Here is a 22,821-nt window from a genome sequence, read left to right on the forward strand (position 1 = left end):
ACTGTTATGTCTCCTTTTTCATTTCTGATTTTGTTAATTAGGATGCTTTCCCTGTGCCCTCTAGTGAGTCTGGCTAAGGGTTTATCTATCTTGTTGATTTTCTCAAAGAACCAGCTCCTGGTTTGGCTGATTCTTTGAATAGTTCTTTTTGTTTCCACTTGGTTGATTTCAGCCCTGAGTTTGATTATTTCCTGCTGTCTATTCCTCTTGGGTGAATTTGTTTCCTTTAATTCTAGAGCTTCTAGGTGTGTTGTCAGGCTGCTAGTGTACACTCTCTCTAGTTTATTTTTGGAGGCCCTCAGGGTTATGAGTTTTCCTATTAGGGCGCCTTCATTGTGTCCCCTAAATTTGGGTATGTTGGGGCTTCATTTTCATTAAACTCTAAAAAGTCTTTAAGTTCTTTCTTTATTCCTTCCTTGACCAAGGTATTGTTGAGGAGAGTGTTGTTCAGTTTCCATGTGAATGTTGGCTTTCTATTATTTATGTTGTTATTGAAGATCAGTCTTAGTCCATGGTGATCAGATAGGATGCCTAGGATAATTTCAATATCTTTGTATCTGTGGAGGCCTGTTTTGTGACCAATTATATGGTCAATTTGGGAAGAGGTACCATGAGGTGCTGAGAAGAAGGTATATCCTTTTGTATTAGAATAAAATTTTCTGTACATATCTATTAAATCATTTGTTTCATAACTTCCGTTACTGTTCATGTGTCTCTGTTTAGTTTCTGTTTCCAGAATCTGTCCGTTGGTGAGAGTGGGGTGTTGAAGTCTCCCACTATTATTGTGTGAGGTGCAATGTGTGCTTGGAGCTTTCTTTAATGAATGTGGCTGCCCTTGTATTTGGAGCATAGATATTCAGAATTGGGAGTTCATCTTGGTAGATTTTACCTTTGATGAGTGTGAAGTGCCACTCCATGTCTTATTTGATAACTTTGGGTTGGAAGTCAATTTTATTCGACATAAGAATGGCTACTCCAGCTTGTTTCTTTGGACCATTTGCTTGGAAAATTGTTTTCCAGCCTTTCACTCTGAGGTAGTGTCTGCCCTTTTCCCTGAGGTCTGTTTCCTATAGGCAACAAAATATTGGGTCCTGTTTGTGTAGCCAGTCTATTAGTCTATTTCTTTTAATTGGGGAATTGAGTCCATTGATGTTAAGAGAAGTTAAAGAAAAGTAATTATTGCTTACTGTTATTTTTGTTGTTAAAGTTGGGATTCTGTTCTTGCCGTTGTCTTCTTTTAGGTTTGTTGAAGGATTCCTTTCTTGCTTTTTCTAGGGTGCAGTTTCCATTCTTGTGTTGGTGTTTTCCCTTTCTTATCCTTTGAAGGACTGGAATCTTGGAAAGATAATGTTTGAATTTGGTTTTATTATGGAATACTTTGGTGTCTCCATCTATGGTAATTGAGAGTTTTGCTGATATAGTAGCCTGGGTTGGATTTGTGTTCTCTTAGTGTCTGTATAATATCTGTCCAGTATCTTCTGGCTTTATAGTCTCTGGTGAGAAGTCTGGTGTAATTCTAATAGGCCTGCCTTTATATGTTACTTGAACTTTTCCCCTTACTGCTTTTAATATTCAATCTTTATTTAGTCCATTTGTTGTTCTGATTACTATGTGTTGGGAAGAATTTCTTTTCTGGTTCAGTCTATTTGGAGTTCTGTAGGCTTCTTGTATGTTCATGGGCATATCTTTCTTTAGGTTTGGGAAGTTTTCTTCTATAATAGGTTTGGTCTTCTCATTGTGTCCTGTATTTCCTGGATGTTTTGAGTTAGGATCTTTATGCATTTTGCATTTTCTTTGATTGTTTGCCCATGTTCTCTATGGAATCTTCTGCTCCTGAGATTCTCTCTTCCATCTCTTGTATTCTGTTGCTGATGCTCGAATTTATGGTTCCAGATTTCTTTCCTAGGNTTTCTATCTCCAGCGTTGCCTCACTTTGGGTTTTCTTTATTGTGTCTACTTCCCTTTTTAGGTCTAGTATGGTTTTGTTTATTTCCATCACCTGTTTGGATGTATTTTCCTGTTTTTCTTTAAGGACTTCTACCTCTTTGGTTGTGTTTTCCTGATTTTCTTTAAGGATTTGTAACTCTTTAGCAGTGCTTTCCTGTATTTCTTTAAGTGAGTTATTAAAGTCCTTCTTGATGTCCTCTACCATCATCATGAGATATGCTTTTAAATCCAGGTCTAGCTTTTCGGGTGTGTTGGGGTGCCCAGGACTGGGCAAGGTGTGAGTGCTGTGTTCTGATGATGGTGAGTGGTCTTGGTTTATGTTAGTAAGTTTCTTATGTTTGCCTTTCGCCATCTGGTAATCTCTGGAGTTAGTTGTTATAGTTGTCTTTGGTTAGAGCTTGTTCCTCTTGCGATTCTGTTAGCCTCTATTAGCAGATCTGGGAGACTAACTCTCTCCTCTGAGTTTCAGTGGTCATACCACTCTCTGCAGGCAAGCTCTCCTCTTACAGGGAAGGTGCACAGATATCTGGCGTTCAGACCTGCCTCCTGGCAGAAGATGAAGGTCAGAAACAGGGCCTCTCCCAGAAGCTGTTAGCTTCTGTAGTTCACACTCTCACCTGTGCAGACTAGTCTCAGAAGGATCCGGGATCCAAGATGGCGCCTCCAGGTGCTCTGGCAAAGCCCTCCTGGGCGGAGCGGACACTTCTCCTCTGGCAGGGAAGGTGCCCAGATGTCTGGAGTCGGAAATGAGGTCTGGCTCAGAAACTTTCCTCTAGGGACCTTGGGGGTGTCTGCCGACTCCGCATCCAAGGTGACCTCTCCTGTATTTCTTTAAGTGAGTCATTAAAGCTCTTCTTGATGTCCTCTACAAGCATCATGAGATATGATTTTAAATCCAAGTCTTGCTTTTTGGGTGTGTTGGGGTATCCGGGACTGGCTGAGGTGGGAGTTCTGGATTCTGATGATGGTGAGTGGTCTTGGTTTCTGTTAGTAAGATTCTTACATTTGCCTTTTGCCATCTGGTAATCTCTGGAGTTAGTTGTTATAGTTGTCTTTGGTTGGAGCTTGTTCCTCCTGTGATTCTGTTAACCTTTGTTAGCAGACCTGGGAGTCTAGCTCTCCCCTGAGTCTTAGTGGGTCAGAGTACTCTCTGCAGGCAAGCTCTCCTCTTGCAGGGAAGGTGGACAGATATCTGGCATTCAGACCTGCCTCCTGGCTGGAGATGAAGGCCCGAAACAGGGTCTGTCCCAGAAGATGTGTTGCCTCTGCAGTCTGCACGCTCACCTGCACAGACTGGTCTCCGAGGGACATGGGATACAAGATGGCTCTCTTACCTGCTCTGGTGGACAGAGCCCTCCTGGGCAGAAAACTCCCCTCTGGCAGGGAAGGTGCCCGGATATCTGGAGCCTGTCTGTCCCAGAAGCTGTGTTGCTTCTGCCTTTCCCAGAAGCTTTGTAGCTTCTGCAGTCTGCACTCTCAATTATGCAGACTAGTCTCTGAGGGATCTGGGACCCAAGATGGCTCCCCCAGGTGCTCCAGCAGAGCCCTCCCAGGTGGACACCTCTCCTCTGACAGGGAAGGTGCCTGGATGTCTGGAGCCTGAAATGGGGTCTGTCCCAGAAGCTGTGTTGCTTCTGCAGTCCACTTGCTCACCCTTCGCAGTCTGTGAGCTGACCTGTGCAGACTGGTCTCTGAGGGACCTGGGAGCCAAGATGGCTCGAGTTCTGTCATTTTTTAATGCTTGGTTTCTCATTGCATAGAGTGTGGACTTTCTGCTTCTGTTGACTTAGTTGGAGAGTCAGACGAAAGGAACATGTTAACTTGGCAAATTTACAGTAAGCAAAATTGCCTATGCTGATATAAGTTACATTGATGTAAGCTATAGCAAAATGACTTGCCTAAATTATTTTCTAAGACTATATCTCAATATGCTGAAGAGAAAAGGATGGATAAGTTAACTGTTGTCTTCTGAGAGCATGGTAAAAGAGACGGAGAGGAAAACTGGAAGGTGTGACTTCATGTTCTTTTTTTCAGCACACCCTTCTCTCGAGCTACAGAATAACACTCATTGACATTGGTCTGGTAATAGAGTACCTCATTGGTGGAGCATATCGGAGCAGCTACACTAGGAAAAGTTTCAGAGTTCTCTACAACAACCTCTACAGAAAACACAAGGTAAGGCAATAGGTTGGAAAGTGCTCCAATGAGTGGGCAAGGAATTTCGAATCACGGTTTTAGGAAAATGGCTGATGGAGTCCCAGGGCAGTAGCTTCTGTAATGGGCCTTCTACCTGAGGACATATGTCTCCTGATGTACATAGAGTACTGTGCTAATGTTTTTCATGCTGGCATGAAATGAATAAAAAACTTTTCTAAGAAATATATTGATTGAATAAATTACTCACAATATAAAGCAGGATGTTGTGTGTGCTATATTGACATAGAAGCGCTGTGATGAATCTGGCGAGAGAGCAGGTGCTTTTTTTTTTTTTCCTCTTGTAGACAAAGTGGTCAAAGGTCAAACACTTAATAGATTTACTTCTGTAAACTAACAATGGCCTATAGTCTGGCGACTGAATATTAGGCTAAACATGAAATGAGTATCTTGGAAGATAAAAATGGAATGAGCTTAAAAGAGAGATGCTTTGAAAGATGAGAATATGTTTTCTGTCATAGTTTTGGGGTACCAAGATTGCAAAGGCAGAGTTGCCATCATAGACCTGTAGCCAGGGGAGCCTCATTCTTTTTAGAGATATAGACACCAGAAAAAGATCACTGGACACGGATGTTGAGAGAAGAGTGCTAACAGAGAATGCAGTGCTCAGATCTCAGGGCGGTGTTCTTCAGCAACGCTGAGACCTTTGTCATGGGTGGACAGGGATGAGAGTGGAATGTGGCTTGAGAGAAGGTTCCATGAAGGATATCCAGCTACTTTGGACCTTTATAAAGAATTGGAGGAAGTGATAACCCCATTTAAGTTTAGGAAGTGAACAGAGCAACCCCCAAACCATGAAAAACACATGGAAACCCTCATCTTGTGGAGGAATTAACCTCTCCTAAGATTTTGGAGGCTAAAAGACACCCAGTGTCAGCCACTGCCTTTAAAAAGAGTGACACTGCTATACAGCAGTGGGGACAATGTCACCATACAGCCTTGGTGAAGCCGTTTCCCTGCTTAATAAGAGGCTCTATTCCTGTTCTTTCCGTAAGTGGCCCATCAATATGATATGTCCCATTTCACTAGTTGCTTTCCCCTAAGGATAAAAAATGATGCTTCAGAGTAGACTGCAAGCAGACCATGGTGCAGCTACATGGTGTGGAGTAGCATGGTCTGACATAGACTCCTATTTGTTTCCTTACTTGGTATATGAAACATAATCTCTCTGTGTTCCCACTCTTCTGTCTAAGAACCAGGCATATTAATGTCCTGTTCATAAAATTGTGAGAATACCAACAACCCTCCAATCCTTGTTACAGAGCAAGCTTTGAGTGACTTAGCAACAATATTCATTATTATTATTAGCATGTTGATATGGTTAATTCTCTATTACAATAATGATGAAAATAACTTGGGTGTTTTCTCTGAAGTACTGACTTTATTCTATGTTCACTTTTTATCCATAGAACACAAAGTGAAGGGGTTTTCAAAACCTATGGTTTGTATCCCAGGCTCTTAAATCAGTCCCAATTTATCTCTGTTTCTCCTTGCTGATGCTTCATTTGATGGCCATGCAATGGCGATATCATATATCACCTGGAAAAATTCCAGAACTTTCTAACTTCATTTTAACCTTGTGAATGGAAACTTCTTCTTATCAACACTATAAAATTTTACTACCTGTTTTGAACTAGAGTTGAGGCTAGAACATATATTGACTCTTAAGGAATTTCCACATAGGAAAGGAATTCAGATGCGTAATATGGAACAAAAGAGTATGCTTTCTCAGATGTTGGGAAATAGTGTTTATCAGAAGGAGACTAGGAGATGCTATTGCGTGAATAATCTCCAGAGACATTAATTATTAACCCTGGACAAGAGACAGAAGTGTTGAGTATTTGAGAAGACATATATTTATCTTTCATTGTAGTCTGGAAAGAAAATGATAGCACTACAATAACCTTTTTTGTTTATCTCTCTCTTGTTTTCTTTAATAAACAAAATGACAATATATACCAGGGTGTGAGCAGCTTTGCTCAGGGCCTCTCCCAGCACTCTCTTCATCAGAGACATTCATTGAGAAATAGAAAGGAGTCTTCTGAAAGCACACTGCATTCCCAGTTCTTCAGGACAGCCCAGCCCTACAAATCCAAGGTACACTCCTTTGTTGGTAGAGTTGAAAACAAAGTTAGTTTTGCAGACTGAGATGACTTCTTTATTGACACTGGAGACAGGGGAGTGCCAATGAAGAATCATTCCCCAGCATCATAAATAAACACATGATGTTATTCACAAAGATCACTGCTGATCCTGCTGGTCTTCAGCAGTACAGGCCCCTGACAACCCAGTGAATGTCTGTGCTTGCCCCTCAGGTTCTCTTCCTTGTTTTCACCTCTGCCCTGTGCAGTTGATGACTGAGGCAGGCTGTGTATGCCATGGTGTTAAGTATTCATTAGCCTACCATGACACTCTTAACCTCCGCACTCAAGCTGCCACACCCTTTGTAGCTCCTGTTCTTGGGAGGTGGTCCTTTTGTATCTTCCTTTCCTCAACAAAGTCTTTCTGCAAGTTAGTTTTATCATAATTTTCAGTATAACAAAGATGTTGGTTGTGGGTCTTTAGCCTACTCTTTTCTGGGGCAGAGTGCTTTTGCTTAAGTATTTCCATGGAGATCATGAGTTGTTGGCTGGAAGATGCTTCCTTCCCACTGCTGTTGGCATGGCCCTTAGTTACCATTAATGAGCAGATATTTTTTAATCTATCAAAAGACAGGAGAAGCACTCTAATAGTTTTTGATAGGATGCCTTGAAATTTCAACTAATTATTTAAAAACCTCTGTTATTTTTGAAGCATTATGCTGAGTGTTTGGTTTAGTTGAGAAGGTGAGCAGGTAGAGGTGGATGACATGGTCACTGAGAAATAGTTCTGCATTTCTCAAGGTGGTAAACCTTATACAAGGCACCAATTCAGAGAAAGGAAGCTGTACAAAGGCACACAGGGAATTTGGGTGATCTATTGGGTGAGCTGGAAAGGGTGAGCTTGCCGAGGGGAACAATGTTGCAGAATAAAATAAAGCCAACGGATCCATTTGAATGTGTGGCTGGAAGCACCAGTGACACTCTTCAAAGTAACAATGACAAATCACCTTGTTAATGGAGAAGTAGAGAACTTTAAAATATAATTCTTACTTACCCAAATAGATTACCATGGAAGTGCACATTGTGCTGGCTGGCTTATCCTATGACATTCTACATGCTTTGGAGACCACGTTTAATGGCAGAGTTAGGATGATATTTGAACTCTGTCCTCCTAACCTCCTAAGTTCTGTATTGTAGTTCAATAAAACATGTAGTTTTGTTGGTTTATTTGTTTCGTTGTTTTATTTCTGGGAATTGAGCCCAGGGCTTTGTGCCCATCAGTTGGTCACCATGCTACAGAGCTCCATCCCCAGCTGATTACTTTTGTACGCCCTTAGACAGTGGGCACACTGGGTCAGGCTTACTGGATAGTTTCTACTAACTGTTCCACTATGGTAGATATCTGGGCTCTTTGTTCCTTTTGCTTTCTTTTTTGGTCAGCGCTGGGTTCTAACATAGGTAGCAGTTATTTTAAAAAGTATCTCTAGGATACTTTTAGCTGTGTTACATTTAGCTGAACATCATGCATCTGAGTCCTTAGGACTTTGTTTTCCTTTGCATTAGGAGAAGCCCGAGGACTCTCAAAAATCAAAGAAGAAGTCCAAAGAAAGACCCAGCCTGTCAGAGGAACCCGAGGCTTCTGGCTTTATCTACCCATACAATGACCTTCTGGTGTGGGCGGTGCTCATGAAGAGGCAGAATATGGCCATGTTCTTCTGGCAGCATGGAGAGGAGGCCACAGTCAAGGCGGTTATTGCTAGTATCCTCTACAGAGCCATGGCCCGGGAAGCCAAGGAGAGCAACATGGTGGATGATACTTCAGAAGAGTTGAAAAATTACTCAGAGTAGGTCTTCTCTCTTCACACTAAACACCAACAGTTTTGAGAATGTAGAAACATGTTTTTCTCTGTCATTTTTTATCAGAGGATAAATAGACTTGCTTAGAATTGTGTATTTTATTCAAGCATTCTGCCCTCTGCCTCCATCCTCCTTTACAGGAATAGAACCAGTAGGCTGTATAAATGGTTTTATTGGAGGGGGTTGTAAGAGAATTGACTTAAGCGGTTATGGTAGCTGAGAATTCCTAACACAACGTTGTGGAGCCTGGAGACCCAGGAATGCGAGGAACATGGCCGAGTCCATGTCCAGAGGCTCCAGAACCATCGATGTTGCAACCAGCAGCATCGATGTTGGCATCCTCACTGAAGGCCTGTGAACTGGGGAGGATGCTGCCGCTGTGTGTGGTGCAATCTTCAGGCTTCAGAGCCTGGACTGATGGTGTCCAGGGCAGGTGACAGGTGTCTCACCTCTCAGGGGCAGAGGCCAATTCATTTTCTGTACTTATCATTTCTGGGCCCCTTGAGAGACCAGGTAGTGCCTATCCAATAGGCCTTGAAAAGGCCTATTTCTCACCTAATCCACTTAGTCTCTCATGCCAAGTTGTGGAAATACCATCACAGACAAAGTATAATGTTGGCTTTTAGGTTTTCCTTAATCTTGTTCACCCAGCAGCCAACATTAACCACCACGCTGCATCCTTCAGGCACTCTTGTAGTAAAGGGTCCCTAAGGGTTGGAAGGAACTCTATGTAATACAGGAGATCTGCGTCCCATGCATAACTACCTTTGAGTTGTGCAGACCAGCCTTTAGTTCCTTAACACTCTTGATGAGTTTGAAATGAATGACGCTGAAGCTCTTTGGAGTCTGATGTCTTCCATGTTGCTAAGATGGCTGCTTACCTTAGGTGTCTTTCAGGCTGGGGAAGCAGAAAGCAACTGGTGGGGATGCAAAGGAGTGGACTTGTTTCCACCAACCTGATTACTTAAGTGCAACAGATCTGGGGGCAGAGAACAGAGAGACGTGCAGTGAAGGACGGAGCTGATGTAGTGCTTGAGTTATCCAACTAGAGCATTTTCAGAGAAGAAAGCCACCTAGGACATCTCCTGAGAGTTTCTGGGTCTAGCTTGTTAAATATTCAAGGGTTTTGTAAAATGATAATAATAATAGAATTATCATTAGTTATTAATAGGAACAATAATAACTATAATGATAATAATGATCATGATTATGATAATAATAAAATATATGGTTCCATGATGTTTCTTGGACACAGTGTTTTTGTTTTGTTTTTTGTCAGAATTTCTCTATTAGGTCTTTTCATGTAGACCTGCTTATACCAGGCTGAATATAGCACATCACACAGCATGGGATAGCTTCTGTCACAAACACTGACTTCTGTTCTGAGCCACCAGGAAAATACAAGTTGTCTTCCTTCTGTATGAGACACAGACCCATTTCTGAGCAGCTGCCTTAGTTTCTGGTGGCAGCGATTATGCTGATGTTTCTTATCCAGCCTAGTCTTGTTTTGATCAGTTCACTGGTGTTTTCTGTGTGCCGTCGTCAATCTCTGAAGACGTTTTTTTTGGGCTCTGACCCACCTGTGTTCTCTCTTTGCCTCCCCCGTGTCACCAGGCAGTTTGGCCAGCTTGCCCTGGATATATTAGAGAAAGCCTTCAAGCAGAACGAGCCGATGGCCATGAAGCTGCTGACCTACGAGCTCAAGAATTGGAGTAATTCCACCTGCTTGAAACTGGCAGTGTCAGGAGGTCTGCGCCCTTTTGTGTCGCATTCTTGTACCCAAATGCTGCTGACAGACATGTGGATGGGGCGTCTGAAAATGAGAAAAAATTCCTGGCTGAAGGTACACTCTCTTGCCCTATGTCCTATTGTCAGTGCGGTGTGAAGGTCGGTGCTTTTGAGTTTCCAGGTGGGTACCTCTGGCAAGCAGTAGTTTCCTGCACGTGCATAGATCACTCATTCTTAGGAATCTCTGGAAACCACTTTGCCAGAGTGACTTTTCAAAACTGGATGGTTGTACCTGCTCTGCCATCACAGAGCCGTTCCTGGGAGAGGGTACTGTGAGTTAAAAGCAAATACAAGCAACACCTCCCTGTGCCAAATGACAGTGCCTCTGAGAATTCCAACAGAAACGAGGCTTTCAGGGGCTGCGTGCATAGCTTAGAATGTTTGAACAACATCCACAAAGATGTGGGTTTGGTCCTCAGCACCACAAAGTAAATAAATAATAATAGGCAAGAAAATAAATAAAATTAGCCACGGGACTCCTTGGCTGCCTCATAAGGCTCTCTTGCAGCAACTGTTCACACCATTCATCAGGTCTAAATTCTCAGCTTCTTCAGTTATGTAAGCAAGAATACCTTAGTTCAGTGTCTAAGATTTATACCATGTACTGTGGACCCGGAGTGTAAAGCTTTCCATCTGGTCAACCTCCAAGTATATATGTCTGTGAAACTCAATAGGAGGGAATGAACCCTTATTGGCAAGACCTACACGAGACTGTACTTTGCATTTTATTTGTTCTTTGTCCAGTGTTTAAAACCTAGAATATGTTAAACAGAGTGGCTATTATAAAATATATATATTTTTTGGTAGATAAACTAACTCAACAAAATAAATCTTATGTAAGATAGGAGAGGCTACTTGCATTTTAATTTATATCAGTGAGATCAGAGAGAGATGAAAAATGCCAATCAAAAATTATTTCATAAGGTTTCATAAAATACCATAGAAAAAGCCATTATTTCCCAAAATTCTCCTTTGATCCCCTTTGACATCAGATCTGGAAGTGATGAAACAGAGGTAGAATAAGTCTGCCTCTACTTTCCCAGCTCTGGAAGTAGCTCTTACAAATGCTTGGTCATGAGAAGGCTACAGCAGAGAGTCTGAGGTAGCATTGTTTGCTCCCTCCCCCCCAACATTACCTTCCAGAAATTCTGTCTCTGAGAACTTAGTGGAGTTTTGCCATATATATATATATATATATATATATATATATGGCATATATATATATGGCATATATATATATGGCATATATATATATATGTTGCCATATATATTACAACATATATATATGTTGTAATGTGTGTGTGCATTTGTGTGTTTGGGGGTGGGGTGAGGGAAGTGATTGAAAGGTAAGTCTAAATGTTTCCCCCAGACATGTGTTCCTTACAAGGCAGCTTGGTGTAGGAAGTGCCCAAACTCCAATAACCACTATTCTCGGGTGCTAACAGTCCAGTTATTCATACTGACCTATGAAGCAGATTTGCAAAGTAAGTGTTGGGTATCCTCGTCAGAACAGTCCAAAGTGGATGAATTGTAGCAACACCATAGAGTACCATGTGGGTGGGAAAACGGATTGAAATCATAGAGTATGACAGGCTCCAACCTCTCCCTGGAAGTAGGTTATTTACATCCTGTTGTGGTGGAATACTGTTCTTCCAAGCAGAAGGGTTCAGAGGCCTTCCCAGAAGTAGAACTAACATGGTGCTGTCAGAGTGCACCTGACAGGTGTTTCTATACTTGGGGGACTAATATATTTGAGTCAGAAAACACAATTTTGTTAGAAGTAGAGCCCACAGAGTCTTCACAGCTGAAAACAAATCTTAGCAGGTCATTTCAGCATGAGGCAGAAAGCAAGTTTGGCAAGCCTTTGCTTTGGTCTATGAAATCATGAGGATGGGCTGGCAGATTGGTCAGTGAATTCCAAGATGCTGAGGCCTAACTTTAGTTGGAAGAAAGACAGAGTACCCACAAAATTGGTTTTCACAAATGTAGTAAGTATTTTAAGCTGTTATTCTGGAAAGGATATAAACATTGAACATAAAATTCTGTTCATGTAGTCATTACAAAATAATGCTCCTAACTGCCTACCCAGGTACAGTTTTTTTTTTCCCCCTTAGGGGAAACAAGTGTGCTATGTGTACTTTTAAACTTTTAAGTAGGGGCTGGAGAGATTGTACAGTGGTTACGAGCACGGGTAGCCCTCCCTAAAGACTCCAATTTGATTTTCAACACTGATATGGCTGCTCATGGCAGCCAATAACTCTAGTTCCTAGGGATCTAACTCCCTCTTCTGGCCTCTGTGGGTACTTCATATACTCCTAGTTATACAGTGCACAGACAAACACGCAGGGAAGCATATATTTACATAAAAAAACTGAAAGAATTTTAAGTATGTATATCTACATTTTGAAAATGTATTACCTATCTATCTATCTATCTATCTATCTATCTATCTATCTATCTATCTATCTATCTATCTATCCATCTATCTATCTATCTATCTATCTATCTATCTATCTATCTGACTGTTTGCATACATGTATGTACATGTACCACATTTATGCCTAGTGCCACAGACACTAGAATAAGGAACCAGATCTTCTTCCTGTCTGTAAGCACACCATAGCATCAGAAATAGTGTTATGCCTTGGGGCCTCCCCTTGAGCTGGATTCCAATTTGGGTCTGTCACCAGACCTCCTTTCCCTCAGGCTCTTGTAAATTTTGTCCCTGTAGTTATTTATACAGGGACAATTCTGGGTCAGAGTTTTTGACTGGGGGATGGCAACCCCATCCCTCCACTTGATGCCCTGCCTTTCTGCTGGAGGTGGACTCTACAAGTTCCGACTCCCCACTGTAGGGCATCTCTTGTTACAATAGTACTTGTGTCCTTTGTCCTCCGCTCATCCTTTATCTGGTTCTCTTTGTAGATAATCATCAGTATCCTCTTACCACCCATGATTTTGACATTGGAATTTAAAAGCAAAGCAGAGATGTCACATGTTCCACAGTCCCAGGATTTCCAGTTTACATGGAACTACAGTGACCAGGGCCTGAGTAACACCAAAGAAAGTGCTTGTGCGGTGAGTACCCTACCGTAGGAAACTGAGTTTCCATGGTGTAACTGTGCAAAGAGATGCACAAACACGAAGCTTATCTATAATAGGCATCTGTTAAAAACATGTCTCTCTAACATTAACAGGGTATTTATTAACACTCCCCAACACATACCTCTCTCTGTATATGCTGCTGCCTTGCTAAGTTTCCCAGAATGGCTTTGAATTTCTGGCCAATGTTTCAGTCCAGTGGAGTTATAAATTGCCCTGGGGTTGCACATTATTATAAAAACCCAGGGCTGATTCATCAATCAGGCATCTCTCTGTGTAATCTTCATTGTGTTCTATGCTAGACAGGTAGAGCATGTAAGCAAAGAAAAGTATTCCATTTCTGCTTCAATGACAAAGTCATCATGTCCAACAACTGTTTCAGCATTGCTTTGGGAAGTGGCAGAATAGATGGGCTTATAACTTGAAGCCTCCATTAGCACTGCCACACACCCGTAAGCTTCTCATCGATAAAGGACACACATTTAGAATTCATGTTGATGGGACAGAGGGGTGGCTCAGTGGGCAAAAGGACTTGCAGCCAAGCTTGGCAACCTGAGTTCAAATCCCAGACCCCGAATTAAGGAGAAGAGAATTGATTCAAACAGACTGTCCTCTGACTTCCACACGTGTTCTGCAACACATGTTTACCCAAAACAAATGTAGCAGATTTTTGTTGATCCTCTCTGCTGCACCCCACTTGTCATCTGTCACCATTCAGTGGCTGTGGGCAGTTTTGCTAAGCTTCTTATGTGTGCTCTCCACTGGGATGTAGCCACTTCCCCAGCAGTCAAGGGTCACAGCCAGAAGTTCAGAATGCTGTGAACGCTTTCTCTGCTCTTTGCCTCCACTCTGACCTTGACTCATAAAGCTGTCCTTTGCCCCATGGTGTGGTAAACATCTTCTCTGATGCTTACCTTGAATGAAGTGCCATCTTATCTGATGTGCGTGGGTGTATATGATGTATCTACTTAATTGCCTATTTAAGTATTATTTATTCATCAAATACTGAATGAAGACTGTGACTAGTGTTTTTTGGATGTGTTGGTGACTGGACATCTGTGAATTCTGACGCTCTGGAGAACTATCTCGCCTGGGTCATTAAGGAGTTTAGATATTACTCCTATTTAGGTGTGTGAGTGTGTGTATGTGTGTGTGTGTTTCCCTCTCCTCCCTTCCTCCCTTCTTTCTAGTTCCATCTTGAATCCTTGAAATCCAGGAAGTTACATGCATTTCATTGGCTAGAGAAAGCATGAGGACTCTCTTAAAAGCCTGGGCTAGTCTTGTGGTTACATTTCTGTCAGTCCAAGGTCCAAACCGATCAAAGAGAAGGAGGGCAGTGATGACCCTGCTCCTAGAGATAACACAAAGCCTGGGGCAGAGGTACTCTGCTTGGAAAAGTCCCCATTTGTCTGTGCAGGCCAGGTTTCCTGTGCTGCTTGAAGATAAACCGGGACAAAAAGATGTTCCTTACCTACCCAGCTTCTCAAAACGCACATGCAGATCTCCCAGGATGGGGATGGTCGTTTGCCGGTGAATACAGTTCCACTTTTGGTTCTGGCAGATTTTGTAGAAAGATGGACTCATCATCACTGAAGGTGCTGTGGAGAACTGGCGCTTTCCTCTCAGAACCATTCTCAAAGGAGACTCAGAGTTTCTTCACAGAACAGAACGTGCCCTCTTAACATTAAAAAAATTACTAAATTCTTGAACCCCCCTGACTAGTGTCCCTCTAGAGCAGTTGTTCCCTAGGTGGTTTATTTTTATGTTTTTAAAATTTTTTTATTACATATTTTCCTCAATTACATTTCCAATGCTATCCCAAAGGTCCCCCATACCCTCCCCCCTTCACTTCCTTACCCACCCATTCCCATTTTTTTTGGTCCTGGCATTCCCCTGTACTGGGGCATATAAAGTTTGCAAGTCCAATGGGCCTCTCTTTCCAGTGATGGCCGACTAGGCCATCTTTNGATACATATGCAGCTAGAGACAAGAGCTCCAGGGTTCTGGTTAGTTCATAATGTTGTTCCACCTATAGGGTTGTAGATCCCTTTAGCTCCTTGGGTACTTTCTCTAGCTCCTCCATTGGGGGTCCTGTGATCCATCCAATAGCTGACTGTGAGCATCCACTTTGCTGGGCCCTACGTGGTTTTAATGTGGTCCTATCAACTGATTAATTCAGTGAATATTGAAACTAAGGCAGATGTGGCCTCAGCCATGATGGGATTATTTTCAAGAAACTATCCACAAAACTTTAGCATTTTTCAGTCTGAAACACTTAGTGAAATAGTTGTTCGAGTACATTCTATTATGAATGGCTTCCAATCATAAAAACGAATTTTTTTTTTTTTTTTTTTTTTACTCTTTGGATTCATTTTAAGCAGAAATTATTGACTACACTTGTCTCAATTTTTATTAATTTTTTTGCCTGGCAGATTTGGTGGGCTATATAAGACTTCATAATGCTAATTAGGCAAATGTAATTGATTAGCGGAGGAACATGGTTTAACAATGTATATACTGGGAGGAAGCTGGGGTCAGCAATATGAGCAGATGTCGTTTAGTGTGTCTTTGTGGTACTACGTTTATAGCAGTAAAGGGCCTTTTTGTTCCGATGGGGAGCTGAAGCTGTGTTATCAGATACTGTGTTTCCTCTGTGAGATTTCATTATCCACCCCTTGAGTGTGTGTGCATGTGTGTGTGTGTGTGTGTGTGTATGTGTTGCACTGTCTTGCTATGGTTCCCAGGATGGCTGTGAATTTCTGGACTCAAGTGATTTCTTCTGCCTCAACTTTCTGAGTACCTACGATTGCGTGGACCCACAGCCATGCTAAGTTAGAACTCTTTTGGGAACTTTCCCCAGGCAAAATAAGTTTCTAAAGAGAAATTTAAATTGCTCAACTGCTAGTCTCTTAAAGCACAGCCTCTGTGGCTTAAACTAGCCCATGAATAAGCTGCATGAAGACAATAGAGTGGCAAGCCCAGGGAGGAAAAGGAATGACCCTTCTCAGTAGGGCTAGCGGTGAGGATTAGGAATCCGTAACAGCTAGATAGAGCATAGGAATCGGTAACAGCTAGATAGAGCATGAGGCAGAGGGTAAGCAAGGCCAGTGATGTGGTTTGGCTAGACTTGTAGTTAGGGAGGATACTGGACAAGCAGGGAGTGTTTACAGTCATGTCTGGAAACACAGAGGATTGTGAGACTCTTGTATGTCTTGTGAGACAACATCACTCTATTTTACTCACTAGAGAACCCTTGAATGTTTATGACCAGCATAATGAGACAAGCAGATGGTAGGAGAATCACTCCCTTCATTTCATATGGTAGTTTCATAAGAAGACAGGCTATGTTATAGCTGTCTCCTGAGAGGCTCTACCAGTGCCTGACGAATACAGAGGTGGATGCTCTTAGCCAACCATTGGACTGAGCAAAGGGTCTCCAATGGAGGAGCTAGAGAAAGAACTCAAGGAGCTGAAGGGGTTTGCAGCCCCATAGGAGGAACAACAATATCAACCCACCAGACCTCCCGGAGCTCCCAGGGACTAAACCACCAACTAAAGGGTACATGTGGAACAACCCATGGCTCCAGCCACAGATGTAGCAGAGGATGGCCTTGTCAGCCATCAATGGGAGGAGAGGCCCTTGGACCTGTGAAGGTTCAATGCCCCAGTGTAGGGAATGCTAGGACCAGGAAGTAGGAGTGGGTGGGTTGGTGAGGAGGGAGAGAAGGGAGGGGAATAGGGGGTTTTCGGAGTGGAAACCAAGAAAGGGGATAACATTTGAAATGTAAATAAAGAAAATATCTAATAGAAATGCAAAAAAAAAAAAAAAAAAAAAAAAAAAAGACAGGCTAGAATCAAGAAGAACATAGACCAGCACAGCCATCAAGGCCATAAAGGATAAGAATGTCAGCCTGGATCAATAGCAAAAGATGTGGAAAGGAGAAAAGGGATTTAAAATGAATAACCAGTTGAGCAGGCAAGAGAGAAACAACAAGCATGACTGAGAATTAGTGGGTTACAGCAAGGCCAGCTGCATTATTATACACCTCAGGCCCATCTGCCCAGGGATGGCACTGCTCACAGTGGGCTGGGCCTACCTACATAGATCAGCAATCAAGAACGAGTCCCCCTCACATTCCCACGGGCCAATCTGATGGAGGCAATTTTACTTGAGAGTCCCCTTTCTCAGGTCTTTCAAGTTGATAACCAAGATTAGCTGTCTCAACAAGACATAATGATGGCAGCCTGTGGTGGTGAATGACTTTAAACACAGCACTGGAGACCCAGAGGCAGGTGGATCTCTAAAGCTCCAGGCCAGCTAGGGATATATATGATATATAAGTAAGGCTACATAGTAAGACTATGTCTCAAAAAGTGTGTGTGTGTGTAGATATAGTTAGTATTGTTTGTTATTCTTTATTGGTGGCAGAAGATCAGGAAATTGAACCAAAAAGTCTACCACTGAGTTACACCCTCTAGTCTACAAGACTGTTGCTTATTTTTCAGAAAGACTATGATTTGGAAAGAGGCCCCGATGAGAAACTGGATGAATCTCTGCATTTAGACTTAAGAAATGTGCCCCAGAGCCTCCCCTGGACCAGGAGAGTCTATGAGTTCTACAGCGCTCCGTTTGTCAAGTTTTGGTTCTACACGGTTGGTCGCAGTACGATTGTGTTGATGATAATTAATAGCTCATAATATTGTTACTAATGCTATGTCTCATTTGCTCACCTGAGATAAAAAAATGTCATCACATTTTAGAAATTTCACTTAAAAAGAAGGAGAGTTGACAAAGTAGGCAGGTGGGAGAGTTGGAAGAAGACAAGGGAAGTGTGGATAGGGGAGACTGGCTGCACTTTAAGAATCCTGAAGAATCCCTTTCTCACCAACCTTGTCTTCTTACTACTTTTCTTCCTCTTGTTTTTAACTTGGCAAAGGCTTTCAGTCTATGTCCTTGCCAGCCTGGAAATCACTGGGCAGATGTAGATCAGGCTGGCCTGTAACTTGTAGGCATGCTCCTGCGACTGCCTCCTGATGTTGAAACGGCAGCTGTTGAGACCAGTCTCCGATTTGTTCTCTTGGCATGCTTAGACACAGCAAGGCAAGACTGAGCAGTTGGAGTGTTTAAGTACAATGATCTTAACAGTCCTGAGTGTTGAATTGAATGGTGGTGTTTTTTTTTTTTTCCTACCTTTCTTAGGCAAAATAAGTCAGTAATCAATAAAAATTATGAGCTGAACCAATTGTTTTGTAGGAGTAGTGTCTTTTGGTTTGGTTGTTTTCAATAGCATAAGCTTTGAATGTAAGTAAGGAGATGATTTAAAGTTGAGAATATGAGTTGTTGGATCAAACTTCAATCTTCTGTGGAGAGTGGCCATTCAGTGAAAGCATACAGATACTGAGTGCTTCTCATATTTATTTAGTAGCATATATTTTTCTAATGCTTGTCTATACTTAGATTCTGCACAGTCATTGTTTTGTGTTCCAAAGACATTTGAAGTTTTAATAGAACAGGATGTCTATTTAAATCCACATAATATATAACCTCAGAATATTGACTTGGCAACCACGTACTTATTGCACATAATAAATATATAGTTCGGAATGACAGTTATCTGTTTCTAAATGGTAATCCTAGGACTTGGGAGATGGCTTGGTAGGTACAGGGCCTGGAGCTTACAACACAGCTTGTAGACCCAGGTTCCGATTTCCAGCATCCACGTGAAACACTAGTCATGGTGCAGCATTTCTGATTCCAACACTGGGGAGGTAGAAACAGATAAGATCCCTTGAGCTTACTGGCAAGTCAGTCCAGATATATTAGTGAGTTCCAAGTTCAGTGAACATCCATGACTCATAATAAAACAGAGATGGTTCAACAAGATGGCTCCCAGGCGAGAATACTTGCTGCCAAGCTTGACTATATGACTTTGGCCTCAGAGCCAAGGTAGGAGGAGAGGACTGACTCCTATAAACTATGCATTGACTTATACACTTGAGCTATGGTCTGTGTGGACTTGCACCATGCACCTAACACTTTGCCTGATAGCCAGTAGACTCTGTCAGCTTTTGTATACTGTACCTAGATGACTAATCTCTTCATGTGTACATAGTCATATGGGTGCGTAAGTGCAGCTGCACATGTATGAATGTGAAGGCCAGATGTTGAAATCAGGTGCCATCCTTGATTGCTTTTTACCTTTAACAAAACATTTATCAAAAAAAAAAAAACCAACAAAAACCCCAAACATCTATCTATCTATCTATCTATCTATCTATCTATCTATCTATCTATCTATCTATCTATCTATCTACCTACCTACCTACCTACCTATCTATCTATCTATCTATCTATCTATCTATCTATCTATCTATCTATCTATCTATCTATCTATCTATCGTGTGTGTGTGTACATATGTAGGTACCCCTAAAATGCAGAAGACAGTTCCAGATACCCTGGAGCTTGAGTCACAGGTAGTGTGAGCTGGCCAAGATGGGTGCTGGGAGCTAAATTCAGTCACACAAGCCAGATCAGTTAATTGTGATCCATCTCTCCATCTCTCTAGCCAGAATAACATTTTAATCACTATACACTAACTTCCCTGTGGTAGGGACTGTCATCTTACCGTGAAGATAGGTGTCCAGGGACACTACTTGTCTTGGTATACATTAATTTTCCAAGCTGCAACTAGAGGGAAGGCATGAGACTCTTTTCTGATTTGCTGCTAGCTCACAGTATGCATGCTGCAATGGTTAGTGCTAATAGGATAATGTCTCCTTCTTGTACCAGTCTTCTGTTCCTAGATAGGAGATGCTTATGCATTCCTTGACATGAAGCAATCCATTATCAGAAGTAGTCCCTGTGATATTTTCATGTTGTCCTGTAGAAGTTCATGTCTGTGCTTCTTCTGGGCTCTGTCTGCCCTTGCTTGACATCCTTTGTGGTCACTTGAGCTCACGTCCAGGGAATGTGTGTCCCTCACAGATGGCTTATTTGGCATTCCTCATGCTGTTCACTTACACAGTGTTGGTGGAGATGCAGCCCCAACCCAGCGTGCACGAATGGCTTGTCATCATCTACATCTTCACCAATGCTATTGAGAAGGTCAGGGAGGTGAGTGGTCCTTTGAACTGTGTCTTCTGCACAACCCAGAAGAGGTGTTGTTGGCTCTGGGGATGAAAGTGGACTCATGTCAAGTATGTGAGGGGAAAGAGAACACACTGATTCCGATTATCTACAAGCAGGTTGCTCAGGAGATGTCTGGTTTCATTCCTGGTTCTTGCCAAAGACTTTGTGCTGACCTTTGAAAGCAGCCATTTTGAAGCACAATCTTTATTTATTACTCAGGGAGCAATGGGCAATGTCATCTATTTGCTAATGAACTCTCCAACTGATTGCTTCCCACAATGTAGTTTTCTTTGTGGTCTGAATTTTTAATAACCTACACTTACTATCTACTGTCAGTTTTACCATATAAGTGACACATTAATGGCTAAAGGTGCAAAATATATAAGGAATATATTCACAGCATGTGGAAGTTTCTGGTAAACACCCTTGTAAATGGATGCTGAATATCTTTCTGGGAGAAGGAGTCTAAGAAACAAAATTAAGCATTTTCATTTCTACCTTGCCACTGGTCACTTAATGCAGTTGTAAATATAATCCCAAGTAGTTAGGACTTCAACTGTCCTAGCTATGTGTCCATGTCTCTGCATGTCTCTACACTTGTCTCATTCCAGGGGTAATTTGGGCAACACTCTATGGTAAGTGTCTTCTTAGCGATTATATTGCATTGTCTGCTAATGAAGTTTATAAAAGAGAAATTCAATCTAAATTCTACCATGATTTTTACATTTTGGGGGAAACAAGCTTGCTGTTTACATTGCAGTGTGCCTGCTATAATATTGCAAGGGGAGTTTCTTAACACTAGTGGGTTTCAACAGCACATGCTTAGCGGTTTGCCAAAAGCTTACTGGGTAGCAACTTAGGACTAGATTACAGGACAACTTGGATTCTTGTCAGTGTCCTCTGCCCTCAGCTCATGAATCAGAATCATAGGCAGAGGCATTGCTGTGCTGACTTCTGAAATGTCCCGTGGTTGCTCTGCCCTCACATAGAATCCGTGAAAGCTAGAACAAAATTCTTTCTTTTGGCCATTTCTAGTTGGTCTCTCAAGTGGTGGCTAGGATTAATGGTAGTAATGCTAGATACTGAGGTTAATTCTTCATTAATTTTAACTAACAGGCATTAAATATATATTTATAGGATGGTTTAAATAATTCAATTAGCAAGGGTTCCATGATTCTCAGATTGGCTTGGGATGTAAAATTTGCAGGAGTTGGCTTACTATTTAAATGACAGGTTAATGCATTTGAAAAAGCTATTTTTAGTATTCTCCTTTTGCTGCGGTTTTGAGGACTGACCCCAGGGCCTTGCGTGTTGGAGACAAGTGCTCTGTAACATTACTGCATCCTCAGCTAGATCCCATTATTTAAATCTCTCTCTCTCTCTCTCTCTCTCTCTCTCTCTCTCTCTCTCAATCTCTCTTTCTCTCTCTCCAATTAGATCTGCATTTCAGAACCAAGCAAGTTTACTCAGAAGGTGAAGATGTGGCTCAGTGAGTACTGGAACCTCATGGAAACTGTGGCGATTGGCCTGTTTGCTGTTGGCTTTGGCCTACGGTGGGGACATCCACCTTTTCAAACTGCAGGGAGACTCATCTACTGCATAGACATCATATTTTGGTTTTCTCGGCTCATGGACTTCTTTGCTGTGAATCAACATGCAGGTCCGTATGTGACCATGATTGCCAAAATGGTGAGTGCACCCTCACTTTAAACACAAGCATCTCCCCTTTCAGTAGTTCCACTGCATGGTTCATATTCCATACTTTAATCTTCTCTCTTGTGATATATGAACGTGTGCACATGTTTGTTTGTGGCTGCCCTCACCTGTGTTTGCCTCTGTAGAGGGCTGGGTGTCTTCCACTATTTCTCTTGTCTTATTTTTTTCTATTGCTGTGAAGAGACACCATGACCAAGGTACGAAAGGAAGAATTTAATTTGGGGGCCTATGGCTCCAGAGGATTAGAGTCTGAGACCATCTTGGTGGGGAGCATGGCAACAGGTAGTCAGGGATGCCACTGAAGCAGTAGGCATGGGAGCACTAGTTAGCTCACTGTGAATGATATGGGCTTTTAAACTGTGAACTTTAAAGCCCACTCAAATTGACACACTCCAACAAAAGCACACTGCCCAGTCGTTCCAAAACAGTCCCACCAACTGGGGACTTACATTAAAATATATGAGCTGATCAGGGCTATTTGCATTCAGATCACCATAGCTCTCTACCTTATGTTTTGAAACAGAGGACTCTTATTGAACTTAATGCTCACTTTGATCTAGACTGTCTGGCTAGTGAGCTCCCAGGAGCCACCTGTTCCCCCATTCCTTGCCCACCTTTTAAATGCTTTCTGGGACTCTAATCTCAGGTGCAGTAAGCGTGTTAACACCGAGCCATCTCCCCAGTGCACTTAGTCTGTAATTGCTTCTAGAAGCACCGAGACTCATTTCTGACTAACCATAAACTTGTATATAAACATGGGCTTGGGTAGTTAATAGGAACACTTAGTTTAGCCTTTTGTGAAGGCTTGCCATATGGGATTGAGTCACATGGCTCTTTACTTGTATAAGGCTTTACCACCAAGAATGTATTCTCTGAAAGTGCTTTATTTTAAATCACTTCCTCTTAGGCTAAGTAGCCTTTTTTTTTTAATTTTTAATATTTTTATTACATATTTTCCTCAATTATATTTCCAATGCTATCCCAAA

At 42.0% G+C, this 22,821-nt stretch overlaps 1 protein-coding gene across 1 annotated transcript in view; it reads left to right on the plus strand.

Annotated features, from left to right (window-relative positions):
• Trpm6 (transient receptor potential cation channel subfamily M member 6) overlaps nucleotides 1-22,821 on the plus strand; it is a 152,474-nt gene that overhangs the window by 64,521 nt on the left and 65,132 nt on the right. The window contains exons 14-21 of the mRNA XM_021151275.2: nucleotides 3,982-4,122; nucleotides 6,124-6,258; nucleotides 7,806-8,086; nucleotides 9,714-9,942; nucleotides 12,813-12,965; nucleotides 17,496-17,642; nucleotides 19,976-20,104; nucleotides 21,557-21,808. Of these exons, the coding sequence (XP_021006934.1) occupies nucleotides 3,982-4,122; nucleotides 6,124-6,258; nucleotides 7,806-8,086; nucleotides 9,714-9,942; nucleotides 12,813-12,965; nucleotides 17,496-17,642; nucleotides 19,976-20,104; nucleotides 21,557-21,808 (1,467 nt within the window). The remainder of the gene's footprint in view (nucleotides 1-3,981; nucleotides 4,123-6,123; nucleotides 6,259-7,805; nucleotides 8,087-9,713; nucleotides 9,943-12,812; nucleotides 12,966-17,495; nucleotides 17,643-19,975; nucleotides 20,105-21,556; nucleotides 21,809-22,821) is intronic.

Source organism: Mus caroli, chromosome 19, assembly GCF_900094665.2.
Source record: "Mus caroli chromosome 19, CAROLI_EIJ_v1.1, whole genome shotgun sequence".
Lineage (NCBI taxonomy): Eukaryota > Metazoa > Chordata > Mammalia > Rodentia > Muridae > Mus > Mus caroli.